Raw genomic sequence first — 26919 nt, forward strand, 5'->3', positions numbered from 1 at the left:
TCTATCGATGTAGATTTTACTTTTGCAAATTACAATCCCGAGATTTCTTTGTTGTTGTTGTTGTTTGTTTTTATTCTTTTGGTTTATTGCAAGGCAGTGGGGTTAAGTGACTTACCCAAGTTCACACAGCTAAATCTCTAGGTTGTTTGAGGGCTTTGAGAAATTAATTAACTTTTCCAGGACTACATAGCCATTATGGGTCAGCTGTAGAACTGGAACCCAACTCTTCTTTATTGTGGCACCAGCTCTCTATACATTTTGCTATGTTGTGTCATAATATATATATATATATATATACATACATATATATATATATATATGCTTATACTCTCAGAAATACTGCAATTTCCATATATTCATATAAACCTTTTTATATATTTTGATATATAGATATATTTATTAATTTAAAATATATTAATGCTCTAAAAGAGACCTAAAACACTGCTTAGCACTTTCCCCCTGTTGAGTCTTTGTCTTTTAACCCCAGAATGAAGCACATAATCATTGTTTAATAAATATTTGCCTTTTGGAATTGAGGATAAGGCATCCTTGTCTGCTTCCATAGTCAAGTTGCCAAAATCAGGCTCATACTTTGAATTAGTAATCAAAAGACTTCTGTTGTTCTTGCTATCTTCATGGCATTATTCAATTTACTTGATTTCTTTGACCTTCTAGCTCTCTAATTGTGCAGTGAGGAGATTGGAGTAGATAGCCTTTCAGACTCCAGCTCTAAAATAATATAGAGTACTTTTGCAGTATCTGCTAAGTAGCAACCTTCAGAACTTGCCTGTGTCTTGTCATCTTCAAAATTATTGTCCATTTTCTGATTAAGTTTTCCATATTTTTTTCTCTCCTCTATATTATGGCAGGTGCTTTTGCTTAAAAATCAAAAAAGATTGATCCAAAAGTTTATTAAAAGAATATTTTATGCACTCAGTTCAAGCTGGATCAATATGACAATGAGTGATCATAATATATTATTTCAGCCAGGAAATTGGTAAAATCTAGGGCTTTTCCCTAGGGCACCGAAGTCAGAAAGAGATTATGCTTTATTTGCTTGTGAATGATGGGACTTTGAAATGTTTCTCATCTTTAAACCAATAGCTTTTTGTCAAGATAGCAAACTGAATGGGGCAGTCTTTATAGACACATTTTCTAACATCAGAAAGGATTGTAGGACAGTTAACTTAGCACTAGTAACTTAGAGAATGAGAAGCAATGTGGCAGTGTAGCGAGTAAGCCTTGGGGTCCAGAAGACCAGGGTTCAAGACATGCCTCTGATATGGTTGTCTGTGTGACCCTATGAAGCCTCCAGGTTCTAGTCAAGTGCAAGATTATAAACTGCGGAAAAGTTGCTGATTGGAACAGTGGATGGAGCACTGGCCTTGGAGTCAGGAGGACCTGAGTTCAAATGTGACCTCAGACACTTAATAAGCCTTGGGCAAGGCACTTAAACCCATTCATTACCTTGCAAAAAAACTTAAGAAAAATTAAAAAAAGGAAAAAAAGAAAAGTTGCTGATTAACATTGGTAGTAGGAATTTCCTCATCTAATAATTCTCTTTCTCAATAAAATCCAAGGTCTATTCCTTAATATTATTCATTTTAATGTTTGGTATTATAAAACTTTAAGGTTTGAATATCTGTTTATCCTGAATTGTCTAGTTTGATTTTGGACAGTTAAAAATTCTCACCAGGGTTCCATTGGGGAAGATTAGTTAGGAAGCTGGACTTTGAATAACTCAGGTCTTCCCTCTGATACTGTGTGACCCTGGTCAAGTCACCAAAACTCTCATTCTCTTAAGTAGTTCTTCACCTGGCAGAGCAGGTACCGATTCCTATTGCTAGAGAAAATTTCCTCATCTAAAATCCCTGTGCTAACAAAATCACAGATTAGGAGGACCAAACAGATTGACAGATACAGAGAGACAGACAGAGATGTAGAGAGAAGGAGACAGAAAGACAGAGACAAAGGTTGGGACAGGGGGAATGAAAGAATGAGGGAAGAAATGAGGAGGAGAGGAAAGGAAATAAGGAAAGGAGGGAGGGAAGAAAGGAAAAGAAATAAAGGAAGGAAGGAAGAAAGAAAGAAAGGAGAAGAAAGGAAAGGAAGAAGAAAAAGGAAGGAAGGGAAAGAAAGAAAGAAAGAAAGAAAGAAAGAAAGAAAGAAAGAAAGAAAGAAAGAAAGAAAAGGAAGCAAGAAATTACTTCCAATTATTTAGTGGAATTATATTCTTCTCTCTTTGACATCTAACTTACTGATTTTTCTAAAGTTTCTAGTATCTCACAAGAGAAAGTGTGATACAGTGAGAGCTAATATCCCATCTCAGACAGTTATACCTTGTATGACCTTGGGTAAATCTCTTAGCCTTCCTGGGTCTCAGTTTCCTCATCTGCAAAATGATAGTTGCACACTAAGGATATTGAGGTCCTTTCCAGATGGAGATCTATTCATGATCCTATTTAAGCTCCTATTTTCTTATGTACTGTGAATTTAGTGTCAAACCAAGGTGTCCTCTTGTTCATGATTGCCCTGCTCTCTCATTGGATTGTAAACTCCTAATGAGTAGGGATTATATGATGAGTTGAGCTGTGGGATTCCTAAAATCCTTTGAGCAAATTGGGAGCTCGAAGAATCCTATGATTGACTGTCTTGGGGGCCAGTTCCCCAAGCCCTGTCACTCTCGATACTGTAATAAAATCTTTACATTTTCCATGCCCAGAGTAGACTCTCAAAAAATGAGCCAAACTCACTTTCAGGATTACCCAGACTGTGGCTGACTGAGCTATGGAACAGAGTTGGCCATAGGACAGAGATATAAAGAACAAGTGTTAGAGGAATAAATCAGAAAACATTTTTTCCTTTAATCCTCACTCAAGTCTAATTTACTTATGAAAAGAAACTTTTGATCCAAGCCCCAAAATGCATACAGTCATTAGAGATTGTATTTGAGGATGTGTTCCCAAGCCCCTGAAACCAAACCCAGTACTGCCTCCTACACCTGGATAGATTACATGGCCCATCAGCCTCTTGGTTCCAGCTGTCCTTGATATAATCCCTCTGCATGCTCAGAGAACTGGATTTCTATATCCCATTCACCAGGCTTTTAGTTCATAAAACTGCCTGAATAATAACCACAATCCTTGTTGATGGTCCCACAAAAAATTGCTGCTGGAACATAGGAAGGGAGAGAGTTGGATACATGTGGGTGCATCTGTTTCATTCACTAGGCTGTTGCCAGACTCCACATTAAAATTCGTGAACTTATATAGAAGCGCAGCATCTTCTTTAATTATTATTAAAGAAAAATGCAGGAAATAGAGTACATATATGATAGGATCCCTTAAGATTGTATCTTTGTGGACACAATAGGGAAGTAGGGACTGGACATTAGTCAGACAGACTGATAACTGATTGAAAACATTAGATGAATAGTATTGATTAAAGGAATGATGTTCATGTTCCACTAGCATGTGATAGGGGCTCATCAAATCAAGCTTCAGACACTTAAGAATTACCTAGCTGTGTGACTTTGGGCAAGTCAAGTCACTTAATCCCATTGCCTTGCAGAAACAAAAACAAAACACCTATGCTGAAGTGCTTGGTGGGAAGACCACTAGGGAGCCAGGAGAACATCCAACCTCCAACCTTAAAGACAAGTTTTTGTAATTCAAACAAGACTATCCTAACAGGTCCAATCTATAAAACGTGATTGGCCATTTTGTCTCAGCTCTTCCCTCATTGCGGAATCACTGGAAAATAAGATAAGAGTTAAGGAGATGGGCTGCTGCTTCCTGACTAGTTGGTAGTACAAAAGACCCGAGAATGGGATCCAAGGACAAGGGCAGACTAGCTGACTCCTCTCTCAACAGACTGATTAATATCTACACGCTGGACCCAGAAGACAAGCCAGACTGGAAACAATGGGGTCACCTAGGGCATGAATTTCAATATCTTTAATAGAATTACAGAACCCAGAACAAAGAATATAATAGTCCCATGGTATTCTGTATTGAGTAGATGCCTGGAATATGGTATTCGGTTGGGGAGCCATAAATTAAGAAGAACACTGAGAAATAATATATGAGGAAGTGTAACCAAGAAGGTGATGGGGGCATCATGTGAAGAATGCTCAAAGGAACAAAATTTATTTAGCCTGGAGAAGAAACGACCAAAGGGATACTTGAAAGTGATCTATTGAATATTTGAAAGACTGCCATGTGGTCCAGAGGGGAGAATTTAGACCCGTAGGAAGCAGGAGAGAGGGGGATAATTGGATATTTGGCTCAGAATCAGGAAGAAGTTTCTAACAATTAGACTTGTCTAGAAAATGTGGTCTATTGCCTCATGTAGTAGTCATTTCCTTCTCTCTGGTAGTGTTCAAGCAGACACATACGACAAGCTGTCAGCATTTTATAAAAGGAACTCCAAAAGATTAAGAGAGGTAGAATTTTATGACCTTGTTAAAAGGAAAATTCTTTGTTCTGACTTTCACCCTGATTAACTCAGCAAAATTCAAAGAGGAAAAATAAAAAAGAATTAAAAGGAATTTATTAAATGTATATCAAGGAAGCAACATGTTGACAGGCTGATCATTAGAGATCAGTAAGGGATTCAAGATGGAGCTAGGTTTTATTGATAACCTTTGTAACAGGATAAAGACATTTCAGACGGGTCCATGTCAACCAAAGGGAATGTGACATTATGGCTCAGTTTCTCCCCAATTTCTGGTATGTGCAGGTTAATAGGTCGTAGGCTCAGGAGGAATAATACAAAAAAACTACAGTCTTGGGTGGTGTCGACCTTAGCAGAGGCTCTTCCGACAGTGATTGACAATCAAGACTGTAGGTCACTGAGTCAGCATAACTTTTTTTTTTTGGCAATTTGAACTCAGATTCTAATTAACCAAAACTGGATCCACTGTACCACCTAACTGCCCCCAGCATAACTTTTGATAACCTCTAATCAAGGACTTTTACAATTCTGAGAATTTATGATTTTCTGTGGATAGATTTTCCCCATTCATTCTTAATATCTGTGCCTATACTACATATATATTACATTCAAATATAAATATATAGGTGTATGTATGCATGTACAATGTGGGTTTTTTGACTGGGTTTTTTGGTTTGGTTTGGTTTTTTTTGCAGGGCAATGGGGGGGTTAAGTGACTTGCCCAAGGTCACACAGCTAGGTAATTATTAAATTTCTGAGACTGGATTTGAACTCAGGTCCTCCTGAATCCAGGACTGGTGCTCTATCCACTGAACCACCTAGCTGCCCCTACATTGTATTTAAGTATACCTACATATTCTTGTTTTTTCTCCTCCTCATGCCTTCTTACTTTTCATCCATCATCCTTATTCCTTTCCCCCTGGAATCAAGGACTATGGTTTCTATTCCCATGAGAGCTTTCATCTTACCTTACTGACCATACCTTTACACTAGTTCCCTGCCATCTTTTCACCAAATCCACTGCAGGATCCATCCTTTCTGATTCTACTTTGAGTTATTTTCCTCAACCCCTAACCCCTTCAGAATTTAAGATCCTCTCATCAGCTATTTTTCTTTTTATATTTTTATATCTAGCATTTCGCACAATGCCTAAGCATAGTAATTAATAAATAATCTATCTCTATCCATCTATCAGTCTATCTATCTATCTGGCTAAGGATTAATTCTCTGAAGCATAATGCATCAACAGATGCTTTGCTGTCAGTCATGTTCATAGGACAATTGAGAGAAATGACAATTTCTCTCATATTTATAACTAATTATTGAATTAGGACTAAGAGGTTTCCTCCTTTCTACTTCTTCATTCAGCTATCAGTCCCTGTAGTTTATTCCAGCAGCCTTTGAAGTGCAAAGTTGTTAATGAGAGGGAAAATCAGATCTATTCAAAAGATAAAGTAATTTTAGTTTAGGTGAAATGTTGGAATCTGGTCCATTGTTTTTTTTTTTACTCAAAAGGTCTGTGGAAAGTCACTTCTCTCTTTTGTCTAGATTGCTCTAAAATGGGCCTTATGAGTATAAATAAACCTCTTAGTCCAAGATTGAATGATGAGTCATATTCCCCAGACCCTCATTAGAATAAGTCCACCTCTAGTGTCTTATTCATTCTCCCATAATTTATTAACCAGAGTGAATTGCCACCCTCAGGAAAACTTACTCTTCCAAGGACTGAGTGGGTTCCATTTATCATTCCAATGTGTCACTGACTTTATTAATTATTGCTAACATGATTAATAAAATGAATAATTACCTAGAAACTATGTATCTTGAACTTCTCCTACATCACACAATGCTATGAATGAAACATAAATGTCTATTTTAAGGTAAAGGCAATAGCAAGGTAACTCAATGGATAGAGCACCAAGTCTGGAGTCAGGAAGACCTAAGTTCAAATCTGGCCTCAGACACTTACTTGCTGTGTGACCTTTGGCAGATCATGTAATTGTTTGCCTCAGTTTCCTCATCTGCAAAATGAGTTGAGAAAGAAATGGCATACCACTTCAGTCTCTTTGCCAAGAAAACCTCAAAATGGGTCACAAAGAGTCAAATGTGATGAAAACAACTAAACACCTCTCAGGTGCTCTCAGAAACAAATGCAAAAACCCTTCCTTTCCACTTACTATTCTACTCATTATAGTATTGTATCTTTCTTTCACTATGAACACTCACCTTGGCTTATTTTTTAAAAATGGAGAATCTTCTTTCACCATAAAGGTTCTTTCTTCTTAAAGTATCAAACACTAGTCTCCTCAGCTTACACAAGTATTAGTTTTACCAGTCTTATAATCTATTAATAATAATAGATAATTCAGAGATGTACATTTGTCAACAATATATTGATCGTGAGAAAAGTCATTTAGAATCATCTCTAACCATCAGATACAACTGCTGATTTCTTTGCTTCCAATGAATTAAGTCTAGTAATTCAATTCTTTTCAGGCTGATAGTCAAAGTCTCTCATGAATTCTTATGGGTGAATGACACATGATTGTTTTATATGGAAATACTCTTACTGGGAGCAATGTTGTGATCTGTAGGGACTTGTTATCAGTTTCTTTTTCTTTCTTTTTTTTTTCAAGGCAATGGGGTTAAGTGACTTGCCCAAGGTCACATAGCTAGGTAATTATTAAGTATCTGAGACCAGATTTGAACTCAGGTACTCCTAACTCCAGGGCAGATGCTCTATCCACTGCATGATCTAAGATGCCCCTACATTTTCACCGAAGATCAAACACCAGTTTTTGGATGCCTCAGAATTGTCTTTGTATAAATTGGAGCTCACACTTCAACTATAAAGGCTATATCCATTTACAATATTAGGCTTTGATTGTCACAGGTAGTAGTGTGAATACTAGCTAAACCTGAGTCCCTGCTGTCAAATGCAAAATGTAAAATATTTAACTACACCCGAAAAATTCTGTATTTTATCTGTTGTCTTTTAAAGAAAATAAAACATATGATCAATTTTAACATTTTTTTTCTTTGAGAATCTTGAATTACTTTTTCATTGATTGTTCTTATTGCTTTGGGTTTTTATATTTGACTTTGACCTTAATCAGTATTTTTGCAGTTCAAAAACAAACAAACAAATGTCAAAAGCTGATATTATTTTGCAACACGGGCATTTGGTTATCCCATCTTCAATTTTCAATTAAATGCTGTTTTTTTTCCCTTTCCCTGACAGACAAGCTAACCTCAATGAAGCAGCTGAGAAATATTATGAACTGTCAGCCAGGCTGAGACCTAATGTAAGTACTTTCTTAATGATGAACATTACTCACTGTGATGGACTCCCAGCATGGGTTACATTTGTGGCCATAAGAGTATGTCATGGCTGGCTTTCTGATCTGTGAGCTCTCATCCTGAATGCCCTCTTAATGGATAATTCTACAAAGAAATCTGCCAATCTCCACTTCTCTGTTTCCCAGAAATAAAAACCACTATGTGGGTAGTATGAAATGTAATTAATTTGGGTCATTTGGATAACGATTTTAACATTCATGCATGCTTTACATTTTGGTGGCTTTTCAAAATTAATTGCATAATTCTTTGGAAAATATTTTATCGGGAAATAAAATATGTGGTTCTGTAGCTTCATATTCTATTGTAAAAAGACACAGGAACCTTTTTAACACCACCAATATTTTCCTTTTTTATATGCTGTTAAAAAATTCAAGACATGGATCTTTCTTTTCCCACAGTTTTCATTTCTGACAAATGCCTTCTTCAAACTTCAGAAGAAATTGTTTGCATTAGAATTTTTCCCCAGGGTAGTCCCACTTCTGTAAAGTGAGAGGAGTATAAATTAGATCATTCCTGTTTTAAGGAGAGCAACTTCTTTATGATGAAAATGACTTTGTATCTGGCTTCCATGGATGCTCTTTCTTTGGCACAATGTGAATTTCAAGGCAATGTCTTCTCATTTTTTCCCCTGCTCTCCCCTATTCATCCCCGATGTGGCCCCCCTGAGTATCTTTAGAGAACTTGGAATGTAAAAAGATTATTTACATGGGATACCTAAAAGTAATGAGAATGATTTCTATAAAATCCACAAAAAAAAATCAATATCACTGCTTCATGTACTAACCAAGACTTTTAGCTTGTGGATTTCTACTATATGCAAACCAATCTTAACTTAAAGACAAATCCCTCTTATTTGGAAAAGGCAAGATGTGATATAAGGAAATGTGTACAGGAGTGAGTTGCTGTTGTCTTTCTTTCTTGAAGAAAATCAAAATGGTATCCCTATGTTAGAGTCAAGTTAGATTGTGTCCAGCTGTGGCTGATCAGACCAATATGAGCTCAGAATTCTCTGTCACAGTATGGATATAATAGAGCATGTGAACTTTTGGGTGGATTCTCTAAATTTGCTCATCTCACATTCCTTTTGAGAAAAACAGTATAAAAAAGGTTGATAGTGGGCAGATTCCTCTAAGCGGTTATATTGATAGTTTTAAAGGATGGGTTTAATATTGTTGGGTTCAAAGGATATCTTGGCCCCCCACAAAAAGTCAACTTAATTTTATATTTATATTTATACAGCCTTAAAGTTTGTAAATTTCTATAGTTTTTCTAATGTTTGCAATGTTCATCAGTACTGTGATCTTGAGCTAGTAATTTAATCTTTCTGGGTCTTAATTTCCTAAAAATTTCCTACATAAAAATGAGATTGGACTAGAAGACCTCTGAGGTCCCTTCCAGTCATGTAGCTAAGATTCTATGATCTTCTCTAATTCTGATGCTACCATCTTAATGGAGAACCTCAATACTATATGCTAGACTATGATAGTAGTGGTCTTTTTTCTACCTCTAATCTACCCTTCACAGAGCTATTATGATGCCTTCACTCTTCAGTGAACCATTTCCTATGGTTCTCTTTTGCTCCAGAGTTAAATTAAAGTTTGGGGCATTCCACAATCAGACAACCCCTCTTCCCTCAACCATGTCTCATATTATTCCCTCCTGTGCACTCTGCTCTAGCCAAAAGGGACCATCTGAACTTGCAACAAATAAATCAAAATTGCTCTGACATGATTGTTTTTGACCATGCTTTTCCTTATTCTTAAAATGTATTTTTTGGGGGAGCCCTCTTTTGTCCTCTTTACCTGTTGAGTTCTGACCCATTTTCTAAAATTCAGCTCAAATGCTAGGCCTTCCATGAAACCTTTCTCTCTCTCCATCATTAATATTCCTTCCCCCCCCTCAAATTTTACATGGTCCCTTGTTGTAAAACTCCCTAGTGTTTAAGCTTGTGTCAACATCCTATTAGAGTGAATTTGAAAATGAGGAGTATATCTTCCCTAAAATTTTGTTAGTCTCCTGGCACCTAGCACAATTTTTTCTCATGATATTTAATATTTAATATTTAATATCATAATACATTTAATATTTAATAGTTAGAATTTAAACAACTTGAAGGTTTCCAAAACTCTTCATAAATATTACATCATTTTATTCTCCTAATAACCCTGGAAGGTAGTTTTTATAATATTCCCATTTTACAAATCAGGGAACTGAAGCAGACAAAGGTTAAGTGACCTATCCAGAGTATCATAGCTTGTAAGGGTTTGAGGCAGGATTTGAGGTTTATGTCCTTTTGATTCCCAGGTCCAGTGCAGCTCTTCACTTGCCTAGCTTTCATAATATTTTATACATGATAACATGTTTACTTAATAAACATTTGCATATGAATACATGAATAAGAGATAATGGATTAGGGGGGCTAGGTGGCTGTAGTGGATAAAGCACTGGCCCTGGAGTCAGGAGTACCTGGGTTCAAATCCAGTCTCAGACACTTAATAATTACCTAGCTGTGTGGCCTTGGGCAAGCCACTTAACCCCATTTGCCTTGCAAAAACCTAAAATAAAAAAAGAGAGAGATAATGGATGCATAGGGGAATCTCAGTAAAGAGGTAATGGATTACAGTTGTGACATGTTACATTGAGGTTAGATTTGGTTTTTGCAATGGTTTGTTTTACTTAACTGTTTTAGAAGATTCTCTTTGGAAGTATTGGAAAGGGATAGTGATATCAAAACAAAAAAGAAATAATTGAAAATATTTTCAAAATAAATGCATTACTTGGGCCTAACTAGAATGATAGATTCAAGGGGAAAGAGATTATCTATAATCCCTAGGATCGACGAGTCTTTAGAAAGCTGGCGGTGCTCCCTGGGAAGGATTTTGGGAAAAAAGAAAATTACTTCAATAGGTAGCCATGTGGGAGCAGTCCACTTAAAGATCAGGGTAAAGCATATGAAAAAATAATATTAACAATAAAAACATCAAAAACCACATGATTATGTCATTAAATTCCTAATTTCCTCTACCAGAGCAGGATGGTGACCTCTCTTCAATTTAAAGGCTTAAAGGTTTGCCAAGAACATTGTGAGATTAAGTGACTTGCGTGGGTTCAAACAGCCAATATGGGTCAAAGGCAGTACTTGAATCTTTTGCCTTCTTGGCTCCAAGGCTGCTTTCTTAGATTGGCTCCCTCCATTTCGTCCTTTTTGAAAATGAAGCACCACCACCAAAAAACAATCCACAGCACAATCTTGCCTACTTGTACATAACTGTTTACATAGTGTTGCCTCTATTACACTATTATTCACAAGTTTTTAAGAGGGCATAGGGGAGCTGTCTTTTATCTTTCTTTTAACACATTGCCTAAAACAGAGGAGACATCTAAGACATGCTTATTGATGGACTTACTGATTAACTTAGTTTGAGCAAAACTATATAAAAAAATGGAAAGAAGTTGGAACTGCATCGTAAAGTTTCTTAAATACCAGGATAAGGGGTTTTTACTTGACTTAGCATGCAGTAGAAAAACACTATAGCATTTTTATTATATTCAACTCTGCATTAGAAAGATGACCTTGACAGGAAGGAGAAAGATCACTTTGAGAGGAAAATGTGAAAAAAAAGGGTAGTTGCCTCTTTTCCTTGGAACCCTCATGTTGACCCACCCCTATCTCCCCCCAATTTTTTGTTGAATTGTTTGATTGAAGAATTTGAGGTAATGATCTGGGTGAAGTTAGTCCCATACCTTGATTCTATAGAAATTGCATTGTGAATGGGGTAGATAAGTTTAGCTCTGTCATGGCAAGAGAAAATAATTCTGTGTAAAAGTTTATGAAATCATTTAGAGGATGTGATTTTGGAGTCATTGAAGGGGTTGATTCATAATTCCTTTTCACTTTACCTCTAAGGTACATGTATAACAGATTTTTTTCCCCTCTGATTTATTTCATTTGAATGTTTTGCATGTTAGATTTGAGGGACTGTTTTAATATGTTATAGTATATCCCTATGATAATCATGGAAGAAAATCTACATTAAGATGACCACATCATTTTTTGGTCTTGTTTTCAATCCCTGTGCCTGACATCACTCAACAAACATTTATCAAACACCACACAATGTTCTATATCAGCTCTTCAACTCTTCTACTGCATAATTTACATAAGTCATTAATAATAAAAATAAAACATGGTATCAATTTTTTATGACTGCTGTTCCACTTTATTTGACTTTTCAAACAAAAATGACTGAAGCTGAAGCTTCATATTATGGTTTTTTAAGCTTACTGGAGAGATGAAATGCTTTACCAAATACTTTCTCATAGGTTTCTGTATTTTTCTACTTTTCTCCTTCAAGATATTAAATATAATTTGCATTAGTCAGTTTGATTATCAATAATTCATCTTATCCTTACTCTTCTTTGCATCATATTTGCCTCAACATGATGCTGTCTGAGGTTTAGAGAGAATCTAGAGGGAACATTTAAATAGAATTTCTGTTAACTATTTGGACTAAGATGTTCACTGGTATCCAATCTAATCCTCATTTTCTATGAACATTAGCTTTATCTTTCCTGTGGGAATTAGGCTAAATTTTGTGTTAAATGGTCCATTGCTGAATTGTTGATTAATTCTTCAATCAGAAGGTGAAAGTAGGGATGAAAGAAACCATTCCCTACTCTATATCAGATTCTAACCAATGAGGAACACATCTGGTTGCCATGGTTAAAATAATAGGAACTTTGGAGAAAGGAAAAATTTTATCTCATAATTTTTAACAAGTAAAGTAGGGAATTGTATGCTATATACTGTTTAGGATGGAGAGGTCACTTTTATATCATACCTTGGAAGGAAGTAATATCTCTTTGTTCAAATTTCTCATAGTTCTTTTCCTAGGTTTCTCTAATATACTTGTCTCACTCTCTGCTTTTTGGAAGCTATTTTTCTATGTGTCTCTTTCCTTTCTGATCAAACTATAATCCCCTTAGGGATTCACTAAACCTAACATGGTACCTTGGATACAGGAATCACAAAATAAATCAGTCAAAAAGAATTTAGTTTTAGACAACAATGGTGGTTAAAAAAGAGAGAACAATGGACCCCAGGTCATCCTACAACCCTTTGCTCTTTTGTGTTAGAATATGAGTATGCTCATTTGCTAAGATGTGGATGAAGTCCTGTGTATTTACCACTATATCTATATCTATATCTATATCTATATCTATATCTATATCTATATCTATCTATCTATATATATATGAAGATTTAAATAAAGATAAGATAATTTAATCTATATTGTTAAAATATCATAAAAGACAATCACAAGTACCTTTTCATATTGTCATTAACTTTATGATATTCAGAATTAAAATTTTTAATCATGCTTTCTACAACTGCTCTGTTACCTTATAATAAATTTGTATATCCTTTTTCATCACATTATATTAATAAACAGACAGAAAGCTTATTTGAAACTTTTTTTTAATTGCATATTGCCAATAGGCTAGAGTCAGTTACATAGTTTACTTATGGTTGTTAACTTAAAATAGTGTAAATTCAAATAATACAGTTCCTTAAATGGTACCCACCTGTAAGAGAAGGAAGGAATGGAAGGGAGAGAGAAAAGGAAGGAAGGAAGGAAGGAAGGAAGGAAGGAAGGAAGGAGCAGTATAGAAGAAAATGAGGAAATAAGATCCTAGAGAAGCTGGAAGAAGGGAAAGTAGCAAGATAATATTTTGGATTTATTAGTCTTACAAAACAAGATGGTCAACTCTTCCTCTGTGACAAAAAAAAAAGGAGATATGTCTGAAATTCTAGGAAATTCAGATGAAGAAAAGACATTTAGAGATCATGTATTGCTTTCATCTTCTGAAATGAAGTTGGTGGCTAAGTCCAAGTAATAGATAGATATTGCAAAAGAGGCACCACTGCATAATGATAGTTGACTTTGGCGTACATATGTTAGCTATGTGACCCTGGATAGATCACTTAATCTTTCTAAAATTATAAGTTACTGAAGAGTTGCTGACCTGTTTGTTTCCCAGTAATGGTAGTGGACAAAAAGATTTGCAAAAATAATTGTAGGGATTTGATTGCTGATAACTAACAGTAGATAAACAACCCAGATAAATGGCTTATCTGAATTTGCTAGATAATTGTCAATCACCCATGTTTGCTATTGTTCTTGGTATAACATTTTAGGCAATTCATAAGTGTAGAATTCTAAACAAAACCCTCAAAATTTTTAGGGAATAATAATATTGCTTTTTTAAATGTAATAAATGTAATGAATGTAATGAATCTACCTGACTTTTATATATTTAGTATTGTACTCACAATTTACTTTTGCTAATTTTATGAATGCATCACATCAGACATTAATAATACATGAACTTGGAAAGATATTCTCCATGTTTGTAAGCAAATAAAAGGATATTGCATGCACTCAAAGCACCTTTTCCCAGGCAATTAGAGGTCTTCATTATTTTGATCCATGCTCATAGAATTGAAGTTTATAGAATCACTCTCTGTTGGCCTTTTTTAGCAATAATTTATTGTCCAAACAAACAAGAACATCACAAGAAAAGGAGTATGGGAAAAGAATTCACCATTATTGAGTACAACTATGTCCTGACCAATGGATTATATTCCGAAAAATGCATTTGTGCATGACATGAGGAGTGAAATTTTTATTACATAATGAAAATGGAAAGTTTGAGAAGACAGAGAGAGAACTATTCAAGTGATTACAATGAGATTGGAGAGAAAAAGTTAATGATTAGAATTCTTTGGCTTGAGGAAAAGAGAATCAGGCAGAATGTTTCAACATCTCTTCTAAGATATAAATAAAGGCATTATCTGGATATAGCAGCCAGGCTAGTCTTTATCTCTCCTCAAGTAAGAGCAAAAGAATGTGAAATGAAATCAGGACTAGGAAAATTAAGATTAGATAATTTTTTTATTTTTTGTTTTTGAGAAATTGAAGTTAATTAAAATGAATTAACTTGTGCATGTTTTGGTTGTAGCTATTTGTGAGTTGAGAGGGAAATTAAATAATCTCTTGAGAGACTTGACATAGGCTTCTGTGGTATATGGAGAACATTCATTAATTTTATTCACTGTAAAACTACAGTTTTGGGCTTTTTTTTGGTCTTGTAGCTATTGAGGAGTTATTGGTGATTTTCAGCTAGGGGATTCTCATACATGATGATGCCTTAATTATAAAGGTTATTTGGCAACTATTTAAAAGAACAGCTGAAAAAGTCAGAGATTGAAATCACAGAGACCAATTAAGAGGTTATTTAATGGATCTGAGCAAGAAAGATGTAAGAAATATGGGAGGACATTGATTAGATAGGACATAACAATTTGCCTGATGTAGAATAGAAAGAAAGAGGGAAAGGAAGAGAGAAAGAGAAAGAAAGCAAGTGAAAGAAAGAAAGAAAGAAAGAAAGAAAGAAAGAAAGAAAGGGAAGTCAATGGTGACCCCAAAGTTTCTAGTTTGGATCTCTATGAAGTCAATGCTTCTATTAACAGAAACAGGGAAGGTAGGATCAAGGACATGAGAGAGAAGGAAAAAAAAATCATTCTGAAATTGTTGAATTTGAATTACTAATGAAAAATCTGAGTAGACACATTAAGTTAAGAGATAGAAGTATATGAAGTAAGCTTTTGGGAGAGACAAGCTGAAGTCTGTCCTCATCCAATCAAAACTGCACTCCACACCTGTGGTTTTTTCATCAGAAATGCTTGAAACTCCTCTATTTCATTACATTTCTCTTATTTTCCTTGAAAGATTATACTTGGTTTTGCTGGGTAGGTTATTCATAATTTTAGTCTCAACTCTTCTGTTTTCAGAACATCATGTCCCAAGTCCTTTGCTCCACTAATTTAGTAACTGCTAAAATCCATGTGATCCTGATTTTGGCTCCATGATATTTAAATGGTTTCTGCCTGCCTGGAGTTTTTTTTTTTTCCTTTGATTTAGGACCTTAAAAATTTGGTGATAATATTCTTTAGAGTTTTCATTTTGGTATCTCTTTTAGGTGACAATCAATAGATTCTATCCATTTCTATTTTACCCTGTGTTTTGAGGATACCAGAGCAATTTTCCTTGACAATGTCTTGAAATATGATATCTAGGCTCTTTGTTTGATCATGACTTTCAAGTAGCCAACAATTTTTAAATTATTTCTTCTCAAATGTATTTTCCAGATCAGTTAATTTTCTGATGAGATATTTCACATTTTATTCTATTTCTTTTTCATTCTTTTGACTTAGTTTTGACAGATTCTAGCTGCTCAGTTTACTGTCATTCAACCAATTCTACTTTTGTTAAGGAGTTCTTTTTATCAGCAAATTTTTGTATCCATTGGACACTTGTCCAATTTTGTTTTTTAGGGTTCTTTTTTCTTTTTTTTGAATTTGTTTTTCTCATTATATGTAAATATACTTTTCAATATTCATTTTTCTAGAGTTTTCTCCTTCTCTTCCCTTACCCTAAGATAGCAAATAATAGATATGTTATTTCATGCTGTAAAAGAAGAATCAGAACAAAAGGGAAAAACCACAGAAAAGCAAAAACCAAAAACAATTTTTAAAGTGAAAATCATGTTTTGATGTACATTTAGACTTCTTAATTCTTTCTCTGGATATAGATAGCATTTTTCATAAGTCTTTTAAATAAAATTATCTTTGATCATTATATTAGAAGAACTAAGTCTATAATAGTTGCTCATCTCACAGTATTGCTGTTAACATGTATGTTGCTCTCCTGGTTCTGTTCATTTCACTCAGCATCAATTTATATAAGTTCAACTTGTTCTTAAATCCATCTGCTCATGATTTCTCATGAAACAATAATATTTCATTGCATTCCTATAACACAACTTGTTCAACCATTTCCCCAATTGATGAGTATTCTCTTAATTTCAAATATTTTGCCACTACAAAGAAGAGTTAGTTACTATGAGTATTTTTGTAAATGTGGGTCTTTCCCCCTTTTTATGATATTTTTGAGAAAGTGTTATTTTCTTCAGTATTCTTTTGTGCCTTCTTTTAGCCAAGCAGTTAAATTATCTTTTCATCTTTTTTTCTTTTGCTTCCATTTCTTAACCTAATACCACCTCTCATATTTGATTTTGAAAAACTCTTCCAAGAATTCTTATTGTACTTTTGCTTACCTCCATGGTTTTCTTTTTGAAGGTTTTGCTTGTAGCTATTTTGACTTTGTTGTTTTCTTCTGAGTTTTTGCCTTGATCTTTCCTTTAACCTTGCTAACTTTTTATGGTCAAGTTCTTTTGTTATTGTTCTTGTTTGTTTATTTTCCCACCCTATTTCTTTTTTTGGAGCTTTATATTAATGTTGGGCTCATGGGGTTAGGTGGAACAGCAGAGGCACTGTGTCATGCTTCAGACTTCACAATCCACTTCTGTTTTCAGAGCCAGCTCTAGGGATTTGGAAGTGTTTGGTATTTCCAAGGAGGGGTGATCTAAGGAGAGGTTTTGGTCACTACTCTCCTGGCCTAAACTTTGGTCCTTACTCAAGGATCCTGATCTCTTGGGATTGCCATTGATACTGTTCCATGGGGTCCCCTTTTGTCTTGAGGCTAGACATCACAGTATTTAAAAAGTTTCAAAGATATATTTCCTGGGTAATTTAATCATTTTATTAATAATGCCAGCATTTTAATAAAAAGACCATTGGCACTCTTGAATACCAAAGCAATCATGATCATAGCCTCATGGCTTATAAGCCCTTTGGAAGATGTATGCTTAAGGGTGTCAGTAAACTTTAATGAGAGGCAGACTTTATAAAGAGAAGTGCTTACTCCAATAAAAATCTAACAATAGCATCATGCTACTTTTGCATAGAGAGATTATATTCAGACCATTCCCCCACCTTGGGAAATCTGGACAAAGAATCTATATCCCCCTCCCAAAGAGTCAGTTGGGTGGAGTAGCAAGATTCAGGATGCAAACAATGTTGATCCTCTTGTCCCTTGGACACTGGATAAGAATATAAGGTGGGGGAGGGAGGAGTTGGTGTCTCAACAATTTTATTTAGGGCTTCCACTCTCTTTTGATCTAAAATGTTCCTCCCTATCCTTGAACTCTGACCCAGAAAATGGCATAGACAATGAAGTTGCCAAACAGATTTCCCTCTGGTCTCCCCATTCTTTTTTTAAAATTTCATTTATTTAAGGCAGTGGGGTTAAGTGGCTTGCCCAAGGTCATACAGCTAGGCAATTATTAAATGTCTGATGACAAATTTGAACTCAGGTCCTCCTGACTCCAGGGCAGGTGCTCTGGTGCCATCTAGCTGCCTCACTCTCCCATTCCTTTTTTTTTTTTAGTTTTTTTTTTCAAGGCAAATGGGGTTAAGTAGCTTCCCCAAGGCCACACAGCTAGGTCATTATTAAGTGTCTGAGACCAGATTTGAACCCAGGTACTCCTGACTCCAGGGCTGGTGCTTTATCCACTGCGCCACCTAGCTGCCCCTCTCCCATTCCTTCTTTCTGCTCTTGAACCATGACCCAGGAGTTGGCATAGAAAATGGAGTTGCTGAATGATTTCTGGTCTTGGATCCAGCAATAGCTCAGAGATCCCTTGTAATCTCTTTTAGGCCCCTTCTCATCCCTGGTTTGAGAGCTCCTGAAACCTCTGCTGTTTTTGTCACCACTCCCAGTACTACCATTGTTGGTGTCAAAATGTAGCTGCTGGCTACTTAGGTTCAATTACTACCACTTCCAGAATCTCAACTAAGACCTGGGAATTCAGGTGTGGAAAGAAAAATCAACATTTATTAAAAGAAATTACAACACAAAAGAAAGTAGTAGTTAAAGAAAGAGACAGAAATTAGAGAACAATCAAGCAGAGGTGACTGGGTCTGAGAGGCCTCTAGCAGAAGTCCAACCCAGATGTTTTATGGTCTTGCCCCTAATCCAGAGGACAAGACATGAATTCCCTTGCCCCTTCCTGGACCAGGAATTAGCTAGAGGGTTGAAGAGGAGATCAGGATACAAATTTTGCATTAAACAATGAAATGAAGATAGTCAATTTACATCTCAAGAGTAGGGAATCTCTACCCAATTTAACAAGATTTAACAGTCTTTATTTAAGATTACAAATTTTTTGTTCTGCTAGTTCACAATTCTCTACATCATTTCCCTGCATCAGGAATGTCCCCCATGTTACAGATTTCTCTTTCCAATCCCCTGTCTTGTCTTGGGCTGGAAAATATGTCTCACATTGACATTTTATTGGTTTTATCACTCCAGAATTTAATTGGAGGAGCTCTTTTGGCATGCGTTATTTTTTTTTAAAGTTGTTTGGATGGCAATGTTGGGAGAACTTGACTAAGTACTTTCTGTGGCCTTGGGTCTAGCCATGGGATTTTTCACTTTTTCCGTTGAGGGCATCACTCAGACTTTATTTCCTACATAAACACTTATTCTGCCTTATTCCCTGAATGAGACAATCAATGGTTCAGTCCTGCCTTTTTGATTCTACAGCATCTCTCACAACATTCTCTTTCTCTATGTTCACATAGCCAAGCTCTAGTAAATTTAGGTCATCATCATCACTTTCCTAAAATACATATAGACACACACACTCACACACAAAGTATTCATGCTATAGATGAATGAATAAAATAAAAGAGTGGCTTCCTCATTGGTCTCTTTGTTTCCATTCTCTGCCCAATTCAATCCATCTTCCATATGCCTAAAATATTGATATGACCATGTTATTCTCCTACTCAAGAATTTACATGCCTTTAGGTTGAAATCCAGACTCTTCTGTTTGGTTTCTAAAGCTGTTCATAATGTGATGCTGGCATATCTTTTCAGACTAATTTCATATGACTTTCCTTCATGTACTCTATGCTCTAGGAAAATTTGCCTGCTTTCTGTCTCCCACATTCATACTTTTCATATCTTTTTTCCTGTATCTCTGCTCAGGGTGGGTATCTCTTATGCTCACCTTTGCTCTTAGTCAGTCAAAGTTATTTAAGTTAGACATTTAGCTAGTAAGTGTCTGAACTTGGGTTGGAAGTTAGGATTTCCTGAATCTAAGTCCATTGCTCAATCCCCTGTGCCATCTAGCTGCCTCATTTTACATACATAGTCTTTGAGAATTATGGCAAAAAAAAAAGTCACCCTGTAATCAATCTGGCAATTGGCATTTCCAAAATTAAGTAGATTGATCCTCATTCAACAAATGCATTTATCTCCAAAAACATCTTCAAAGTCGCCTTAGGATTCCCAGGTTCATTTTCATGTCACAATCAGATATCAGAATGGAACTTTATCCTATAAAAAATGTTTATATGTTCATAGAGTATGTGTATAAATGTATGTACAAATACCATAACATTTATTGCATGAAAACACTTTTCTCAAATCCCTTCATATTTATTTCATGCCACTGTTATTCCCTGATCATCCACAAATCTAGATTGAAATGTATGATTTCTATAAAGAGGACCTGATTCTTATTTTCCTCATAAACTTCCCAAAGTCTCAAATATCAGAGGATCAGTAAAGGCCAGTATAATTCTCTTGCTTTCTCAGTTCGGAATCCTTGGTGGTGGTAGACCTTCCTGTCCTCTCCTTATTAGATAGCATGTACTTTAACCACATTGAAATCTTCTACTTCCCTGAATAATTTTTGATTTCAAACATCCCCGGGGTAATCATTCAGAGAGATTTATTTTGGTTACATATGTATGAACTTCAATCTTGTTTAGATTCATAACAATCAAAAACTTTGTCGTGGTTAGGAATTCAGAAAATGAACTTGAATAACTTTGTTGGGCAAAACCTCTGGGAAATTTGGTTTGATTTAATTCTCTTAGCCTAAGCATATTTTTATATTTATTCACTTTTAACTTACATTCCTTTATTGGGATGTCATTTACACAGTGTCACATGTAGCCAATTAATAAATTTGAATTATGAGATCCCTATGCCAAAGCTCCCTATTGTTAATTGTATAATATGGAGAACTCCATTGGAGAGATTTCCTTTTTTTAAAATTCTTAACCCCGTCTCCCTGTCAATCTGCACTACTATCCTGCTTCACTTCTGTTTGTGGGGTGCAGTATTTCATTTGAACACTTGTTACTCATTTTATCATTTGACTTAGCAGGGTTGTAACTAAGGCAAGGCCATTGGGCTCTTAGCCAAAGATAACAAAACGAGGTGGCGGTACTTCCTACTTGCTGGATATGTGCTGACCTCTGGCATTTAGCATTAGCTCTGCTTTTCCATTTGTCCCTATCCCCATAGCCTATCATCATAACTTCCCTCTCCCCAGGCTTTCCTAGGTAGATCAATACTCTCAAAGGGATATGACTTCTCTGGCAGAGACATGACCTGAAAATGACTGCATTCCCATTGTAAGGGAATTCCCATCTCCCAGGTTAGGATCTGCAACTCTTTAAGCCCTGTGTAATGAAGAAATACCTATTATACTCTAGAATGGAGAAAGGATGTCCTAATTCAAGGGAAAAAGAAAAAAGAATCAAATTATGCTAATAAGTTATAAGGTTATTTGATAGATGAATATTTCCCACCTATCAAGGTCTAAAAAATGACCAATGAATGGTATCTTGGAAAACTTTTATAATCTCTTTGCCAACAGACAGACAGACAGAAATAGTTAGATAGATACTCATCTATATTTACTTAGATATTTATCTTTAAATATCTTTATTATCTTGGTCTATTTTTATCCTGGAGTAAGGAATTTATTGAACTCCCATGAATTAGTTCCCCTTTCCAACACAAATTACTATATCCCTAGCAACTTAAAAGTCCCAGAGATTTGTTTGGAGGTATGGAGAGAAAAGTGACTTACCAGTGTCACCCAACCTATCTGTGTTATAGGTGGGATCTACAAACCAGATTTTACTGACTCTGCTACACCAGGTTTCCCCTTCCCACTTTCACTTTTAGTATCATTTTAATGTAGACACTAAGACTTAGATTCTGATTCTGCCTATGAGGTCATTATTCAGACCTGGGAAAGCATAGGTAGAAATAAAACAGAAATTTATTACAAAGGTTACAAGACATAAGGAAGGGTTAGAGAGAGGGAGAGGGAGGGGGAGAGAGAGAGAGAGAGATGAAAGAACAGCCAAGTTGTCTTAGTTGGGCCATGATCAGAGAATACTGGTGGTCCTGAACTCCATCCCAGGTTTTTATGTCTTGCCTCTCATCCAGGAAGCAAAGGTGAACTCCCTTTCTCTTCCTAGACCAGGAATTAGGTAGAGGGTAAAGCCTAAGGAGATCAGCATACAAATTTTACATTAAACAATGAATCAATGATACAATAAAAATTGGGAGAGATCTCCATCCCAAGCAGCTTTTAAGATTACAGTTGTTTCTGTTACAATCATAATTCTCTATTCCAAGTCAATTTACATCTCAAGAGTCAATTTACATCTCCACCCAAATTCTTTGTTACATTCACAATTCTCTACATTTTCCCCCTGCATCAATAAAATTGATTGTGTGCTAAAGTAAGATTGCCTCCAAGATTCCTTCTAGTTCATAGATTCATTGATTTTATTCATAAAATAGAATGAGAGAATAGAATTTAATTCCTTAAAATATTGATGTGTTCATCTGAGAAGGACCTATTTGATTAAAGGTGGAGGTAGCTTAGCAGAGTGAAAAGAATATTATAATGAAATTAGAGGATCCGCTATTTCCTATTTTAGACTTAGCTAAGTCATTTAAGCTAAATCTGCAGAATCAAGGGCCTGAATGAGATGGCCTCTAAGAACCCTCCCAGATCTAAATTTCTGACCAATTTTTTTTTTATTTCTGGGTGCTTTAAAACAAATATTTTCCATTTGACTTGTTGTATCCTTAGAGTCAGAATCCTTTTCCTGAATAACAAACAGTAGCTTTGAACTATGGAAACTATTTTTCCATTCTAGTTTTTTTTTTTGGTGGGGGGTTAGTGGCAAGGAGAGTCAGAAATACAGGACTATTTGGCAGGATTAGCACTAGCATTAATAAGCTAGGTTTCAGAATAGTGGTCACCCCTCTCTAAATAAATGAATTTCATCTTGAAAATAACTCCTTCAGTTATGGAAGGAGCTGGCCCTCATTTGGGAATAATATGAGCTGTCTCTGAAAATGTTTTACCCAACAGTGGTGGTTTCTGAAAGTGCTGTGAGGCAAGAGGGGAGGAGGAGGAAGGAAAAGGAAGAGAAAAAATAAAACAATGACTTAATTACTTAAATCTTCTAGGATGTGGTTTCTTAGGGAGATAAGAACAGTATTTATTTAAATAAAATTCAAGCTCTCAATCAAAATAAAGGGTGGAAAATTAAAGAATTTAGTGCTGGCATTGTCAATAATTTCTCTGAACTTTTTTCATTTTAAACTTTCTTTTTAGCAACATAAAAGTGGGTAATCAGGGAGACAGCTAGCACTAACTCTTCTCTCCTAACATCAATGGACCTTGTTACCTCCACCTTTCTTTTCTAGTTTCCTTATTTTGATTTTCAATTCCTATTATTATTAAAGTTGTATCAGGTTGAATGATTGAATTCTTTATGCATTCCTGACAACCCACCACAACTCAACAGGTAAGCACCCCACCAAAGCTTTGGTTATTGTATAAGTAAGAAAAATATTCTCAAGCATCTTTAATTGAGATTTATTTGGCATTTATATTTATATATATTGCTAAATACTATGCTAGAATTGGAGGATACAAAGATAAATCTTACCTCTATTCCACTGTAGCTACTCTTAGCCAAAATCCCCCCAAAACTTATCTAGCTGCTGCCTTATTTATCTCTTTTGTGTAGATCTGATTGGGTGACCCTGGACTAGTCCTTTAACTTCTTAGTGTTTTAGGCAACTTTGGAAGAGGAGAAGCAGCAAAAATGGTGCTTATGTGTCTTGGTAAAGGACTTTCTTCCTCATGGAATCCTTTTAATGTTTTAGCCCATTGGGATGTTTTTGGTGGGAGTGTTTTGCCATTTCCTTCTCCAGCTCATTTTTATGCAGAGAATTATGAATATAGGAAATTTATAATTAGAAACAAATTCTGTTAACAAAACAAATAAAAAACAAAAAAACCCATTCAGAATCTGATGAATTCTTTATAAAAAATTATCTCATGTATCTCTTTCCCTTGTTCTTAATTCTTTATTTGGAAAATGACTAAACTGTAAATATGTTTATCAAAGATATGTATATGCAATACTACCTGACTGTTCCTGACTGAGGGGATGGGGCTGGGGAGGGTGGAAGGAAATTTTGTAACTTAAAAATATACATGTGCATATGAATAAAAAAAAATACAAGTAACTTAATTTACAAAAAAGAAAAATTCTGTAATCTTATGCTGTTAAATTTTGTGAATTATGGAAGGCTGTTTGCTCCTGAGATATAATAAACTGACCCTTGTTGTTTCACTGTTAAATGTAAATTTTTGGGGGCAGCAGATAAGAGTACCAGCCCTGGAGTCAGGAGGACCCGAGTTCAAATCCAATCTCAGACACAAAATTACCTAGCTGTGTGACCTTGGGCAAGTCACTTTAACCCCATTGCCCTGCAAAAATGAAAAAAAAAATATAAAATTTGCAACCATTTCCTTATTCCTCCTTCACCCAGCTTCTAGTTTAACTTAGAGATCACCTTAGGGCAGAAGAACCAGTATGTAGCTTGCCACTGGAGGGTAGCTAGCCCAGGTGCTAGACCACTCCCCAAGCGCTCGCTCGCTCTCTCTCTCTCTCTCTCTCTCTCTCTCTCCCCCTCTCTCTCTCCTCGCCCCCCCAAAAAAAATCTTGACTTAGCCTGTTCTCAAAGTGCTTACAGATTTTCTAGGAGTTTTAACTGTATATGTTTTCAAAACTAAATATTTTATTTGTTTTCCAATTATATACAATAGTAGTTTCTTTTTATCTTTTTTTTTGAGGTTTTGAAATTTGCAATTTTCCCCCCACCTTTCCTTCCCGCCCCAATAGAAGGCAATCTGATAATCTTTACATTTTAACTTGTATACTTTGTAATAATTTGTAATAAATCCTAAGCAGTTTTAAAAACACAGGGAGCATGTGAATTCCTATCTAATTGGCTACCCTCAAATATCATCTACAACAATTTCATAAATGAAGAAATTGAGGAAAAATAGACTTAAGTGACTTTCTTGCCCAAGGTCACTCAATTATTAAGTGTTGGAGGTCAGATTTGAACTCAAGAAAATGAGTTTTCTTTACTTTAGGCTCAGTTCTCATTAGACTTGGATTCAAATACTGATTTTGACATTAATGAGCTATTTTGTCAAAAGGGAATAATGATATATTGGTAATCCTACCAAATGAGGATAAATGGGAGCCACATGAGAAAACTCATTGTCAGATTCTGAATATTGTGACTATTACTTCTTCATTTGCCATCAGATACATCTTTGAAATAACATTGGGAAGTATGACTTGTTAAAGATTTAAAGATCAAAATAATTAGCTATCTTGGGAAGCCATACTACTTTCAATTCATTATTATTCCAGAGGTAAAAAATCTGTCATTCTCTTTTACTTTTATTTACCTGGAAATTTTTTTTGCTTCAATTCTTCTGTTTTAATCTCATTAAATTCAATTGGGGAATCTTCCCTTCTTCATGAAATCACTGTGTGCTAATAGAAGTTACTGTATTATTCAGTATTATATTATACCCTTTAATATTAGCTTTTGGTGGCTTTGTGGAAAACTTCCAAATAACTTTTCTGGACATCATGTTCCTAAATTTTGTGGTTTCCAAGCATCGTTCCAACTCCAGATTCTTATGATCTGAAGTCATCACTATTCATTGCAGTCATATAGAGTCCATAACTTCTCACTATCAAAGGTTTTCTGCAAGTATTGATCAGTCAGATTTTGATAAAGACTAAATGTAGTCCTATTTTAGGAAGAACTAAATGAAATGAATAGTGATATCATTTTTTACCTTGAAGCCAAGAAAGTATGAAAACCACAAAATCAAACCTTTGTTAGCCTTGCTCATTCCTTCAAGCCTCCCCCCCCTAAAAAAATAGAAATGCATCATAAAGAGTGGAAAATTTTCCCTAAATCAAGATTTTTTTTTAAAAGAGTAATTCAAAGGTCGTTTATTTGTTCTTTAATTGACATGAGTGTGATTAATGGTAGTTTTGCCCTTGATTTTATAAGAAGTAGTGATCCCTCTTCCTCAAGTTATAAGATAAAATTTATCTGGGTATATTATATTCATTTAGGAGAATATAAGCTCTCTGAGAGCAGAGATTATTTTTCATTCTGTTCCTTATGTTACCAGAACCTGACTCAATGCTTTGTGCCCATAGTAGAAACTTAATGGATTGAATTGATAGTGAGGACCTCTGTGAGTTTGGCCTTAAAAATACTTTGATTAAATATGTGTTAACCTTTAAAACTTGTTAGCCTTCAGGATTTGTCCTTAAGAAAAGCAAAACAGAATTAGGTTAACAAACACATTTATTAATATTTCTCTAAATTCATTGATTAAGCAGACATGCATGGCGGCTTTGGTTAGAAATCCCCAAAGATATAGGTTGGAACAAGGTCCTTAATTGTTTCACTATCAAAAGTTGGGATCTGAAAAGCTCCTTCTGACTTGTCCATCCAAGGAACTAGCCTTCAGTTTAGGATGAGGCTGAATATGAGACAAATCTACTAGAAAGTATGTCCAGGAATGCATACCAGGAGGGGATGACTCCTCCCAAGCCAAGGATTTTTGTACCTTATCAATTTTGTCAAGACCTCCACAAATGTCAATTATCAGCCTCCAGGATGTTGCCACACCTTGGGATACTTTTTTTCCCCAAGGCAATGGGGTTAAGTGACTTGTCCATAGTCACACAGCTAGGTAATTATTAAGTGTCTGAGGCCCCATCCTTGATACAATGGGATTTGTTATTAGGGACCAACAGTAGGTATTTATTTCTGACAATGCCCACTGTTACCATTAAATTTGGAATTTAAGTCCTTTAACTTCATAGGGGTGGCTAGATGGCACAGTAGATAGAATTCCTGGCTTGTGTCAGGAAGACTCATCTTCTGGAGTTCAAATATAAACCTTAGACAC

At 35.4% G+C, this 26919-nt stretch overlaps 1 protein-coding gene across 3 annotated transcripts in view; it reads left to right on the plus strand.

Annotated features, from left to right (window-relative positions):
- TMTC2 (transmembrane O-mannosyltransferase targeting cadherins 2) overlaps positions 1-26919 on the plus strand; it is a 525981-nt gene that overhangs the window by 443194 nt on the left and 55868 nt on the right. For all 3 annotated transcript variants that reach the window (XM_074226527.1, XM_074226526.1, XM_074226528.1), the window contains one exon: positions 7697-7760. In XM_074226527.1, the coding sequence (XP_074082628.1) occupies positions 7697-7760 (64 nt within the window). The remainder of the gene's footprint in view (positions 1-7696; positions 7761-26919) is intronic.

The sequence above is a fragment of the Macrotis lagotis genome, chromosome 2, assembly GCF_037893015.1.
Source record: "Macrotis lagotis isolate mMagLag1 chromosome 2, bilby.v1.9.chrom.fasta, whole genome shotgun sequence".
Taxonomy (NCBI): domain Eukaryota; kingdom Metazoa; phylum Chordata; class Mammalia; order Peramelemorphia; family Peramelidae; genus Macrotis; species Macrotis lagotis.